This window comes from Phyllobates terribilis, unplaced genomic scaffold, assembly GCF_046119375.1.
Source record: "Phyllobates terribilis strain yellow unplaced genomic scaffold, ASM4611937v1 Scaffold_12__6_contigs__length_324123572, whole genome shotgun sequence".
NCBI lineage: Eukaryota > Metazoa > Chordata > Amphibia > Anura > Dendrobatidae > Phyllobates > Phyllobates terribilis.
The window spans coordinates 21067999-21080669 of record NW_027362772.1 but is presented as its reverse complement, the minus strand read 5'-3'; the positions used below and the strand labels follow the sequence as shown (position 1 = coordinate 21080669).

The 12671-nt window shown below is 46.4% G+C and overlaps 1 protein-coding gene across 7 annotated transcripts in view; it reads left to right on the top strand.

Moving 5' to 3' along the window:
• GRAMD1A (GRAM domain containing 1A) overlaps positions 1 to 12671 on the top strand; it is a 180933-nt gene that overhangs the window by 154366 nt on the left and 13896 nt on the right. For 6 of the 7 annotated variants that reach the window (XM_073655677.1, XM_073655678.1, XM_073655681.1 and 3 more), the window contains 11 exons: positions 112 to 132; positions 1773 to 1857; positions 1960 to 2063; positions 2530 to 2625; positions 4209 to 4289; positions 6441 to 6556; positions 6806 to 6944; positions 7085 to 7289; positions 8696 to 8851; positions 10298 to 10416; positions 12381 to 12520. In XM_073655677.1, coding sequence (XP_073511778.1) covers positions 112 to 132; positions 1773 to 1857; positions 1960 to 2063; positions 2530 to 2625; positions 4209 to 4289; positions 6441 to 6556; positions 6806 to 6944; positions 7085 to 7289; positions 8696 to 8851; positions 10298 to 10416; positions 12381 to 12520 — 1262 coding nt within the window. The remainder of the gene's footprint in view (positions 1 to 111; positions 133 to 1772; positions 1858 to 1959; positions 2064 to 2529; positions 2626 to 4208; positions 4290 to 6440; positions 6557 to 6805; positions 6945 to 7084; positions 7290 to 8695; positions 8852 to 10297; positions 10417 to 12380; positions 12521 to 12671) is intronic. The other variant, XM_073655679.1, reaches the window with a different exon arrangement.

Sequence of the window (12671 nt, the reverse complement as noted above, 5' to 3'; positions counted from 1 at the left end):
TGGCTATGATCGAAGCGCTGTGCTCCTCTGTCCATCCGTATGGAGCACATGTCTGGCTCATACCGTACTCTGTCCTCTAGTGACTGCATGTTTTCTTTTTTTTTCTCCTAGAAGATCCAGAGCTTCTACAGTGTAAGTATCTGCAATTCTTCACTGCCCCTCCCCCATACATCTCCGTCATCTCTACCTATAATGTGATACCCACCATTATATATAATGTTCATACAGTCGACATTCACCTGCAGAGTTCTGACACTTACTTGCATAATACGGCGCCACCTGGTGTTCAGAGTGTATAGCAATGTGCACGTCCACCGAATGTGGTCACACAGGCTCAGTCACTCTCCCCCCACCTTCGTAGCAGCTGTTAGTGTTTTGATATGCTTGAATCAAAAAACAAGAGCCTTGACAGTATAGCAGATAACAGGGGAAATACGTGTCGGCTTCCAGAAGGGGTAGGAGATTGATTCAATCCCAAACCCACCTCAACGACAGCCAGTGGGAAAAGCTTTTAGCCTGGCTTATTGGGTAAGAAGGAGAGCCTCGTCAATATAGCAAAGAGTGCCTCTACAGGGGAAGTAACTAGGGATAATAGTGTTAGCTGCCAGAGTGGGGAGGAGACTGATTCAGTCCCAAGCCCACACCCTAAGGCTGCTACTAGAAATAGGAGACTGTCGTGCTTGTTAGGAAAGGAGCATAGCTCTGCAGTTTAGCAAAGAAGAGTGATTCTATAGGGGAAGCGAAAAGAAATAATAGTGGCAGCTGCCAGAGGGAGGAGGAGACTGATTTAGTACAAAACCTACCCCCTAGGGCAGCTGCTAGAAATAGGAGACTGTCTCGCTTGTCAGGAAAAGAGCATAGCTCTGTAGTTTAGTAAAGAAGAGAGTGCCTCTATTGGGGAAATAAGGGATTATAATTTCAGATGTTAGAGGGGGAAGGACAAGGTTTTAGTCCAGAGGTCTTCTTGTCAGAAAAGCAGCAGGGCCTCTGCAGTATAGCATAAAAAAGTTTTATTTTAAGGGGAAATTAAAGAGATTATAGTGTTAGCTTCCAGAGGGGGAAGGAGACTGGTTCAGTTCAGAGTCCATCCCCAGGCCTGTCAGTGGGAAAAGCTTTCTTTCCTGCATGTCAGGAAAGAAGCAGAGCCTTAGCAGTATAGCAGATCAGAATGCTTCTACAGGTCAGCTGCCAGAGGGTGGAGAAGACTGATTTGATCCACAGCCCACCCCCTAGAGCAGCTACTAGAAATAGGAGACTGTGCTGCTTGTTAGTAAAGGAGCATATTCTGCAGTATAGTAGAGAAGGGTGCTTCTACAGGGGAAATAAGAATGGATTATAATGTTAGATGCCAGAGGGGGAAGGACAAGGTTTCAGTCCACAGGTCGTCTTTTCATGAAAGGAGCACAGCCTCTGCAGTACAGCAAAGAAGAGTTCTTTTATGGGGAAATTAAGAAGGGATTATACTGTCAGCTTCCAGAGGATGAAGGAGACTATATCAGTCCAGGGCTGTCAGTGGTAAAAGCTTTCTGTCCTGTGTATCAGGAAAGGAGCAGAACTCTGCAGTACAGCAGGGATTAGTGGTTTTACTTGGGGAAGTTAAAAGGAATTTTATTGTCAGCTGCCAGATGGAGAAGGAGACTGATCCTGTTCAGTCATTATCCCCAACTTTCGGCAAAATAAGACATATTCTAAGTGCGAATGGTCTGTATCATTACCCCACTGCTAGGTTTATGTGCTTTTTGCTATTTCTCACCCTGGGATGTTTCTTCCAGATGCTGAGCCCCAATTATAAGCAACGCAATGAAGATTTCCGCAAGATCTTTAAGAAACTGCCCGATTCGGAGAGGCTCATTGTGGGTGAGTGTGATATTAGGATTATCTGTGCGTGCTCTTACGTATCCCCCAGTCTCTGACTGTGCGCCCCTCTTCTCTCCCCTCCCCCACCCCCCCCCCCATCAGATTACTCCTGTGCTCTGCAGAGAGAGATCCTCCTTCAGGGAAGACTCTACTTATCGGAGAACTGGATCTGTTTCCATAGCAACATATTCCGCTGGGAAACCACGGTGAGTGATGCAAATGAGAGTTTGACTCTTTTATAGGGAGCGTTTAACACCACACCGAGAATTTACATAGGAAATTCCAAGCAATGTGTCAGACCGGCCACCCATGTGAGCTGTGATCAGAGCTGGTGGTGGAGATCTCTACATAAGTCCACAAGTCATTGACATCTCAAGTGTTCATTACCTAGAAAGGTGTCACTAAATATCTATAGGGAGGGATGGGAGAATCCGCCATTCACAGCAATGGGACAGCTCCCCCAGTGGTGAAGTACAGTACTGCACACTTAGCAAAATTCTCCCTATCCAGTCATCTATAATAAAGATTCTCTTTTTATTTCACTATTTTAAATAATTTTCTGATCTCAGAGGAAAAACATTAATCTCAATATTGAGCTCAAGTATAGAAAGGAGTGATGACTGCTGAGATGCCAGGTAAAGGATGTTCATGGTTTCCTCTTCCTCTGATAAGATCACGATCCAACTCAAAGACATCCGCTGCATTAAGAAGGAGAAGACGGCAAAAGTGATTCCCAACGCCATCCAGGTCTGCACTGAAACTGAGAAGGTGAGAGATAGTGAGCGCAGCTCTGGAGTATAATACATGATGTAACTCAGGATCAGTAATGTAATGTATGTACACAGTGACTGCACCAGCAGAATAGTGACTGCAGCTGTGGAGTATAATACAGGATGTAACTCAGGATCAGTAATGTAATGTATGTACACAGTGACTGCACCAGCAGAATACTGAGTGCAGCTCTGGAGTATAATACAGGATGTAACTCAGGATCAGTAATGTAATGTATGTACACAGTGACTGCACCAGCAGAATAGTGAGTGCAGCTCTGGAGTATAATACAGGAGGTAACTCAGGATCAGTAATGTAATGTATGTACACAGTGACTGCACCAGCAGAATAGTGAGTGCAGCTCTGGAGTATAATACAGGATGTAACTCAGGATCAGTAATGTAATGTATGTACACAGTGACTGCACAAGCAGAATAGTGAGTGCAGCTCTGGTGTATAATACAGGATGTAACTCGGGATCAGTAACGTAATGTATGTACACAGTGACTGCACCAGCAGAATAGTGAGTGCAGCTCTGGAGTATAATACAGGATGTAACTCAGGATCAGTAATGTAATGTATGTACACAGTGACTGCACCAGCAGAATAGTGAGTGCAGCTCTGGAGTATAATACAGGATGTAACTCAGGATCAGTAATGTAATGTATGTACACAGTGACTGCACAAGCAGAATAGTGAGTGCAGCTCTGGAGTATAATACAGGATGTAACTCAGGATCAGTAATGTAATGTATATACACAGTGACTGCACCAGCAGAATACTGAGTGCAGCTCTGGAGTATAATATAGGATGTAACTCAGGATCAGTAATGTAATGTATGTACACAGTGACTGCACCAGCAGAATAGTGAGTGCAGCTCTGGGGTATAATACAGGATGTAACTCAGGATCAGTAATGTAATGTATGTACACAGTGACTGCACCAGCAGAATAGTGAGTGCAGCTCTGGAGTATAATACAGGATATAACTCAGGATCAGTAATGTAATGTATGTACACAGTGACTGCACCTGCAGAATAGTGAGTGCAGCTCTGGAGTATATAATACAGGATGTAGCTGTATTTAGTAAGAAATCTAGAGTTAAGGGGTTTGTCCAATATGGACATCCAGGATGAGTTGGTGCCGTCCTACAATCTGGCACAGCATTTGACCGCCAACCTGCTCACACGAGGTTCACCTGTAGCGTTATCGGTGCAGTGACACCATTGATTTCCTTATCGCGGAGTTACTTGACCTTCAGCCTCGGTGTAATGATGAGGAGCAGCTTTATCTGTAGTAATAAGTCTTCAGTTTCTTCCTGCACCTTCACTTGTGCTGCTGTGGGGTTTTCTGTGAGTTCTGCCATCAGACGCTTCACCTTCAGGGAGACGCCGCGCTGTAAGTGTAACGATGTAGCAGAGCTGAATTTATCCTCCAAGGAATCCGCTGAGGATTTATCTGCAGTCCTATGCAAATCACCGGCACCTATGATGCCAAATTCTGCTCTGTGACATCTGGATAAAGTACTACGAGTGTATTTGTGTATTATTTGTATCCACTTCATTGTTCCTCTCCTTCTAGCACTTCTTCACGTCCTTCGGGGCCCGGGATCGCTCTTTCCTGCTGATATTCCGCCTCTGGCAGAACGCCCTCCTAGATAAGGTAAGAAGATGGGAAGGGGCCGACTGTGAATACGGGGCATCGCCCCAATATATCCTCTCATCATCTGCCTGATATATAGGCCGGGTGTATACTGCCATATGCTGTGTAATATTGGTGGTCTATGGGACCCCCAGACATATGCTCTCATATAATCTCCCTCTGATGCTCGTCACCCATAGGGTCCCCTCATGAGAAGTCCATGGCCCTATTTATAAGAAAGCTGAAGGTACATCAGCCCAAAAGAGGCCAAATGACGCTGTTGATAGCCCATGTGGGTGAACGGAGTCTGTTCAAGGGAACGTTTCCTGGCATAAGTGCCCTGACTGGTCCACACACTCGGCTCTGCTACACCTGTCTGTATAAGCCTGTGTAGGCGCTCAGCTGATCATCTATCTCATAATCCTGATCACTGAAGTCATGGTGTTTTCTGTTTTCGTCCTTTTTTTTTTTACCCTCCCTGGGTGGAAATGCTGCCCTCGGTGTCCGATTGTCTGCAGCGCTGGCATGATGTCAGTAGTGCTGCAGCCTATCGGTGAGCTCAGTAGCTCTGAGCAGCTTGTGCCATCACACTGAGCTCACTGATTGGCTTCATACATTGATACAAGCCCAGAAAGCTTTTCCCACTAAATGCCTTGGACTAATAGTCTCCTTCCTCCTCTGGAAGCTGACACTATAATCCCTTCTTAATTCCCCCATTAAAGAACTCTTCTTTGCTGTACTGCAGAGCTCTGCTACTTTCCCCTGTAGCAGCACTGTTCTCTTCTCTACTATACTGCAGAGCTCTGCTCCTTTCCCCTGTAGCAGCACTGTTCTCTTCTCTACTATACTGCAGAGCTATGCTCCTCCCCCTTCTGGCAGCTGCCACTATTATTTGTTCTTGCTTCACCTGTAGAAGCACTCTTCTTTACTAAACTGCAGAGCTGGGCTTTTTTCCTGACAAGTAGGACAGTCTCCTATTTCTAGTAGCTGCCCTAGGGGTTGGGCTGTGGAATGAAACCTTGTGCTTCCCCATCTGACATTACAATCTCTTCTTACATCCCCTGTAGAAGCACTCTTCTCTATTCTACTATACTGCAGAGCTATGATTCTTTCCTGACAAGCGGGACAGTCTTCTATTTCTAGCAGCTGGGCGGGCTGTGGATTGAATCAGTCTCCTCCACCCTCTGGCAGCTGACACTATAATCCTTTCTTACTTCTCCTGTAGAAGCATTCTGCTCTGCTATGCTGATGAGGCTCTGCTTCTTTCCTGACATGCAGGACAGAAATATTTTCCCACTGACAGCCCTGGGAGCGGACTCTGAACTGAACCAGTCTCCCTCCCCTTCTGGAAGCTAACACTATAATCGCTTTTTAATGCTGCTGCGGGAACCTGGAAAACCCCCATTTATATGATTTCCAAGCGTTCATGTCCTTTTCAGGTACACCAAATATGGTGCCAATCCTTCTTGAAATATTCCGACCCCTATAGACCTGTGAAATCTCTATGGGCACCTTGAGTCTTGGAGTAGGGTGAGGTGCACCCCTCCTGCCCTGAGAAGTACGGACTGGAGCAGGGGAAGCAGGAGGAGCTGCCGGCACAGGGGACCCCTCTTCTAATGAAGCTGATAGCAGAAACTCTGGCGGCTGCTTCCATAGTGCACACCGTCCATGCACCAATGAGAACAGCTTGCTGACGGTTTCCAAACCTCCTGTTCATTTTTTGGGAGATTTGAGTAAATGCACCTCCTCCTCTATGACACTGGGGGGCGCTGCGGAGGACTTGTTTGCCAATCTGTGAAACAATGGCTTGGATCTGCGCCCCAGATGTGAATTCCCTGCCCACCCAGACTGATCTCCCTTCCAAAGAACAGCGCTGATAAAGGGACTTTGGCCGCTTCTGATAAGATAATTGCATTAACAAAGATTTCTAGGAGTCCATATCCTTTTAAATGGACCTCTCCCCTCCTTCTCTGAACCCTGTCACTTTCCTCTGATTACACCTATAGAGAGGGAACCCTGCATGGCGGAGATAAGCATTTAAAGGGACACTGCGCCTATAATTTCTGTTGTCTCCATTTGCTTTGCTGAATGCTGTTGTCCCCTGTTATCAGCCGTCTAGGACTGTTGGAAGCGATTTCTGCGTCTGACTGTTACTGTCTTCTTTCCCGGCAGACTCTGTCCCCCCAGGAGTTGTGGCACACGGTCCACCAGTGCTACGGTACCGAGCTCGGCCTGACCAGCGAGGATGACGACTACGTGTGTCCGCGAGAGCTGCTCAATGGCCTGGGGTGAGTGCGACGCTCGCTGCCATCTCCTGTTAGGTTGTTCCCATTCATTAAAAGTAAATGGAGATATTGAAAATGAGATCAAGAATTCGTAGACCAGACCAATATGGAAAAAGTATACGACAAGCTGCTATCCTCCCGTCAGACACCAGAGGGCGCCGGATGCCATTTCTTACATTCTCTGCTCTCGTTGATGCTGCGACTTTTTTTTCTTCTTCTTCTTTTCTTCATCCTTCCTTTGCTGTTTTTTAGGGTCAGTGAGGATTATCCCGAGGGTCCTGATCTGAGTGACGCATCTTCCCGCAGTGACAACAAGCTGAGCACCAGCCCCAAGCTGCCGGCCACAGACTCGTTCACCTCCCTCGCCAGCAGTGGGGACGGTTTGCTTCTGGTAAGACCCCCTTTCCAGTCTGTGGTGGGACCACCGGGTACTCCAGGGACTGCGTATTATCTCTGTGGGGACAGATTTGGGTATATGGGGGGTTACTACTTCTGCAGTGGTGACAGCCCCAATATCATGGTCTTTTTCAGCCAGTAGAAGACATGCCTGGACAACAGTCGGACGTCCTCTCGGACTCGCAGTTGGACGCTTCCTCCAGTCAGACTGTGACTCCGCTTTCGGAGATGGCCGGATCGGGGCTGCTGGACTCCCTGCCCGCTCTGGACCTTCTTCCTGGAGAAGAACTACCCACCGACCCAAGTAACAACTCCACCCCGAGCTCCACCCAGGACGAGGGTAAGAATGGGGTCTGATGTATGGGGGGGTGTAATGTTGGACTTGTCCTCTACTCGCATCCGGAGCTGCACTCAGCAATATGCTGCTTCCCTCCGGTGAGTACAGGCAGCTTGGCATCTCACAGCACAACTCCCTGGTGTAGCGCGGTGCAGGGAGGCTGACTCACACGTGGAGGCTGCGTGATGGAAGCGCCGAGTGCTCCTGTGTTATAGGCTGATTGCTCTCGTGGAGCATCTTGCGCTGGATAATGAGGCCGACCGGAGCTGAAGACAGCGGCGGCCCGTGGTGCCAATCATAGTGATGGCATTAGGGTTGTTTGTCTGATCACAGCCGGATGCAGGAAAGTGCCGCGCCGAGGACGGGACTCAGCCGCCAACATCATGGAAAGATGCCTAAGCCCCTTTTGAACTATTTTAATAAATTCCCTGCGATAGTTCCACCTGGCAGAGAGCTCCGTGATCTCACTGCTCGGACAGTGGTGCACACTAGTTATGGTGACCCTCCAATACTGCCCCCCGTGGTGCCCACAAGTAACGGTGACACTCCAAAACTGCCTCCCCCGTGGTGCCCACAAGTAACGGTGACCCTCAAAAACTGCCCCCCTGTGGTGCCCACTAGTAATGGTGATACCCCAATACTGCCCCCCTGTAGTGCCCACTAGTAATGGTGACTTTCCAAAACTGCCCCCCTGTGGTGCCCACTAGTAATGGTGATACCCCAATACTGCCCCCCTGTAGTGCCCACTAGTAATGGTGACCTTCCAAAACTGCCCCCCTGTGGTGCCCACTAGTAATGGTGATCCTCCAATACTGCCTCCCTGTGGTGCCCACTAATAATGATGATTGACCAATACTGCCCCCTGTGGTGCCCACTAATAATGATGATTGACCAATACTGCCCCCTGTGGTGCCCACTAATAATGATGATTGACCAATACTGCCCCCTGTGGTGCCCACTAATAATGATGATTGACCAATACTGCCCCCTGTGGTGCCCACTAGTAACGGTGATCCTCCAATATTGCCCCCTGTGGTGCCCACAAGTAATGGTGACCTTCCAATACTGCCCTCTGTGGTGCCCACTAGTAATGGTGACCCTCCAATACTGCCCCACTGCCCCCTGCGATGCCCACTAGTAATGGTGATACCCCAATATTGTCCCCTGTGGTGCCCACAAGTAACGACCTTCCAATACCGCCCCCTGTAGTGCCCACTAATAATGGTGACCTTCCAATACTGCCCCCTGTGGTACCCACTAGTAATGATGCCGCTCTAATACTGTCCTCCTTGGTGCCCCAGGCTTTGCAGAGTATTCTGGGACTTGTAGTTGCGTTATCCCTTTGAAGCTATAGGTGTATAATATATGTACGCAGAGCATCGCGTCCATCCTCTTCTCTTTTATTTCAGAAGTTGTCAGTCTCGGAAAAGACGCTGTGACCTCGGACCTTCCGGGCCGCCTGCACATCAACGCTGTGTATCACATCAGTGCGGAGCGCCTGCAGCAGGCGCTGACCTCCGACACCCGCTTTATGAGCGAATTCATGGAGCTGAGAAAGTTCACAGGTCGGCTGCCGTCCTCTAGACCTTCTCAATATGTCATTTACCGACAATGGTGTTTGGTAATAATTGTGCAAATGTCGACCCAGCGCTGCCCGGAAACACCACAAATAGACATAAGTTGGGCACCTTCTCGGCACCGGAACGTTGGGCATATTTGGGGCTTTGGTTGGTAACCATGTCATTTATGAAAAGTAGTCCTTCATTAAATTCTGGGTCTTCACGGCACCGCGGTCCTCGTTCTTCATGGAGCATGCCCGGAATGGTGATGGCAACAACCACCAGTCTGCCGAGTCCTACATGACGCACAACATTTTGGGAGGAGACGACCCCTCTCTCCTGTGTATGACCAGATGATCCATCTTATAGACACCAGTTACTATAGATACAATGTTGCAAATTCAATATTTATTGTATCAAAAATGCTCAAACTAAATAATATTTTACACTTCCGGCAACAGAGAGAGCAGAAAAAGACCTAGAAATTGCAACGCTTTTTTTTTAACCCTTTCAAGTTGAACAATCTAATAAACACCTGGCGCTGCAGTAATTTCTTGGATTCTTCATTATGGATGAAGTCTGCTGCCACCTGGTGGCTGATGCTAATAATGCACCCCCCCCCCCCCAAAAAAAAGTTGGCTCCTTCACTTCAGACTGCGCTGAGCTACTGAGTTTAGTGTCACATAGGAGGCAGACACAGGTCAGATTTCCACATTTATTTTTGCCTATTGTTTTTAATGTTAAGAACTAACCGCTCCCACTTTTCTGATCCCCCACCCCAAGGACTGCTGTAGCATACCCCATGATTTTTGCGCTCCTGATAAATGAGGAATTTTGGTACTCATGCTAAAATCTCTTCTAGTATCCTTCATTTGGGGGACACCGCACAATCACTTGGTTGCCCAATCAGGCCTGCATTCCCATTGTTTGCCTCTCGGTTTGGTTGTTCTTTCCTTTTTGTTTTTCCTATTGCTTTTTCACTAACCGGATAGGTAGGATAGGTGTAGTCTGTGGGAGAGATGATGATTTTTTTTTTTTAGATGTATTATTGGTGTCAGCCACCAGGTGGCAGCAGACTTCACCCATGGTTTCTGTGTCCTCCCCAATGAAAGGTATGAGAAAAAGGTTTTACGCGGAGTACCAAAAATCCCCCTATTTGTGACCTGTATCATGTAAGACTCTGCATCCTATTAGTCAGTTCTTGTCATGGCTTTGGCATATATGTGAGCGATCTGTCTGTACAGGAGCCTGCGGGACTTTGCCTATGATGCCATGCAGTCCTTGGAGGATTTCCTCATCAAGTTTGTGATGCTGGGTGTTAGGTCAAGCCTAGACGGCCACCATCGAATGGATTGTGGTTTCATGCGATCATTAAAATAGGTGTAAATATTCCATATAGTCTGAAAAAGTTATTTCACATATCACCCCCCCCCTCTTATATGCTTCCTACAGATGTGGTGGTGAATCCTTGGGCCCCCGACAGCGATGGTAAACAGTCTCGAGTTATCAACTATACCATTCCCATCAATAACCCGTTGGGGCCAAAAACTGCTCCTGCTGTGGAGACACAGGTGAGACAGAAGTGTAATTCTACATGCTGATTTTACATATTTTTACATGCACATAATATAGCTGTGATAATATCATACCCTAGGTCCAATAATATAATTGCTATAATACTGCTCCTATGTACAATAATATAACTACTATAATACTGCCCCTATGTTCAAGAATATAACTGCTATAATACTGCTCCTATGTACAAGAATATAACTACTATAATACTGCCCCTATGTACAAGAATATAACTACTATAATACTGCCCCCTATGTACAAGAATATAACTACTATAATACTGCCCCCTATGTACAAGAATATAACTACTATAATACTGCCCCCTATGTACAAGAATATAACTACTATAATACTGCCCCATATGTACAAGAATATAACTACTATAATACTGCCCCATATGTACAAGAATATAACTACTATAATACTGCTCCTCTGTACAAGAATATAACTACTATAATACTGCCCCCTATGTACAAGAATATAACTACTATAATACTGCTCCTATGTACAAGAATATAACTACTATAATACTGCCCCCTATGTACAAGAATATAACTACTATAATACTGCCCCCTATGTACAAGAATATAACTACTATAATACTGCTCCCTATGTACAAGAATATAACTACTATAATACTGCCTCTATGTACAAGAATATAACTACTATAATACTGCCCCTATGTACAAGAATATAACTACTATAGTACTGCTCCTATGTACAAGAATATAACTACTATAATACTGCCCCCTATGTACAAGAATATAACTACTATAATACTGCTCCCTATGTACAAGAATATAACTACTATAATACTGCCTCTATGTACAAGAATATAACTACTATAATACTGCCCCTATGTACAAGAATATAACTACTATAATACTGCTCCTATGTACAAGAATATAACTACTATAATACTGCCCCCTATGTACAAGAATATAACTACTATAATACTGCTCCCTATGTACAAGAATATAACTACTATAATACTGCTCCTGTGTACCAGAATATAACTACTATAAGGCTATGTGCCCACAACGCAGAAATGCTCTGGATTTTTCCTGAGCGTTTCTGCATCTCTCTGGCAGAAAAAATCATGTGGATTGTACATGCGGATTTTACATGCGTTTTTCCTGCCAGGTAGAAGCGTTTGTCAAGCGTTCTTCACTTGCATTTCTGCATGCGGGTGTCAAGCTCTTTCCAAGCGATTTTAGCATCACTTGGAAAGTGTTTGACAACTTAGTCACACTATATAAATCCATGCAACCGGCAACCGGCATGGATTTATATACTGTGACCGAAAGAATGTTTAAAAATAAATATATACTTACCTTCTGATGGCTTGCGGTGCCTTGTTTCGCTCCGTTCTCCCTTGTGGGCAGCTCGCGGTACACTGAATGACCTGCCGACGTCAGCGTCGCGTGACCCGTCACATGACTATGACGTCAGCGCAGGTCCTTCAGTCCATCGCGATCTGCCGGCACGGGAGGACGAGCGCAGCGGCGGCCATCAGAAGGTAAGTATATATTTATTTTATTCTTTTTTTTTACAGGTTCTATGGTACCCGGGTCCGGAGGAGAGTCTCCTCTTCTCCAAACCCGGGTACCATCCGCACATTGGAACGCATGGATTCCGCATGTCCTTATCTAGTGATGCGTAATCCATGCGCTTCAATGCAAGTCAATGGAGGCGAAAACGCAGCGCTTCCGCAAAATTAATTGGTAGTGCTGCTTTTTTTCCCGCAAAGATAATCCGCAGTGGAAATTTCCGCAGCATGTGCACAGCACATGCGGATTATCATTGGGGGACATTGCAGGCCTTCTACCATACGCTTTTTAAGCGTTTCTTCAGCGGAATTGCTGCTGCGGAAACGCTTAAAAAACACCTCATGGGCACACAGCCCAATACTGCTCTTTTTACTTTGCACATAATGTATAATATCTTTGTTTCTTTGTAGACTTTGACTTACTCTCTGAAGGGGTCTCTGTGCATCCTGGACTCGCATGTGGTCACACAAGGCATTCCCTACCAGGATTATTTTTACACTGCTCATCGATACTGTATCACCAGTGTGACCAAGAGTAAAGCGCGCCTCAGGTACCGAGCTGTAGGGCTCTCCACCCTCCCTCCCCTCCCGCCCCCTTAATTAAACTTTCAGCATCTTGTCCCCCTCACTTCAGGAGGCTCCTGACAGCTCCACGTGTGCCCCCTCAACACACCCACCCAGTATTGCTTCTCTTTTGAGCCC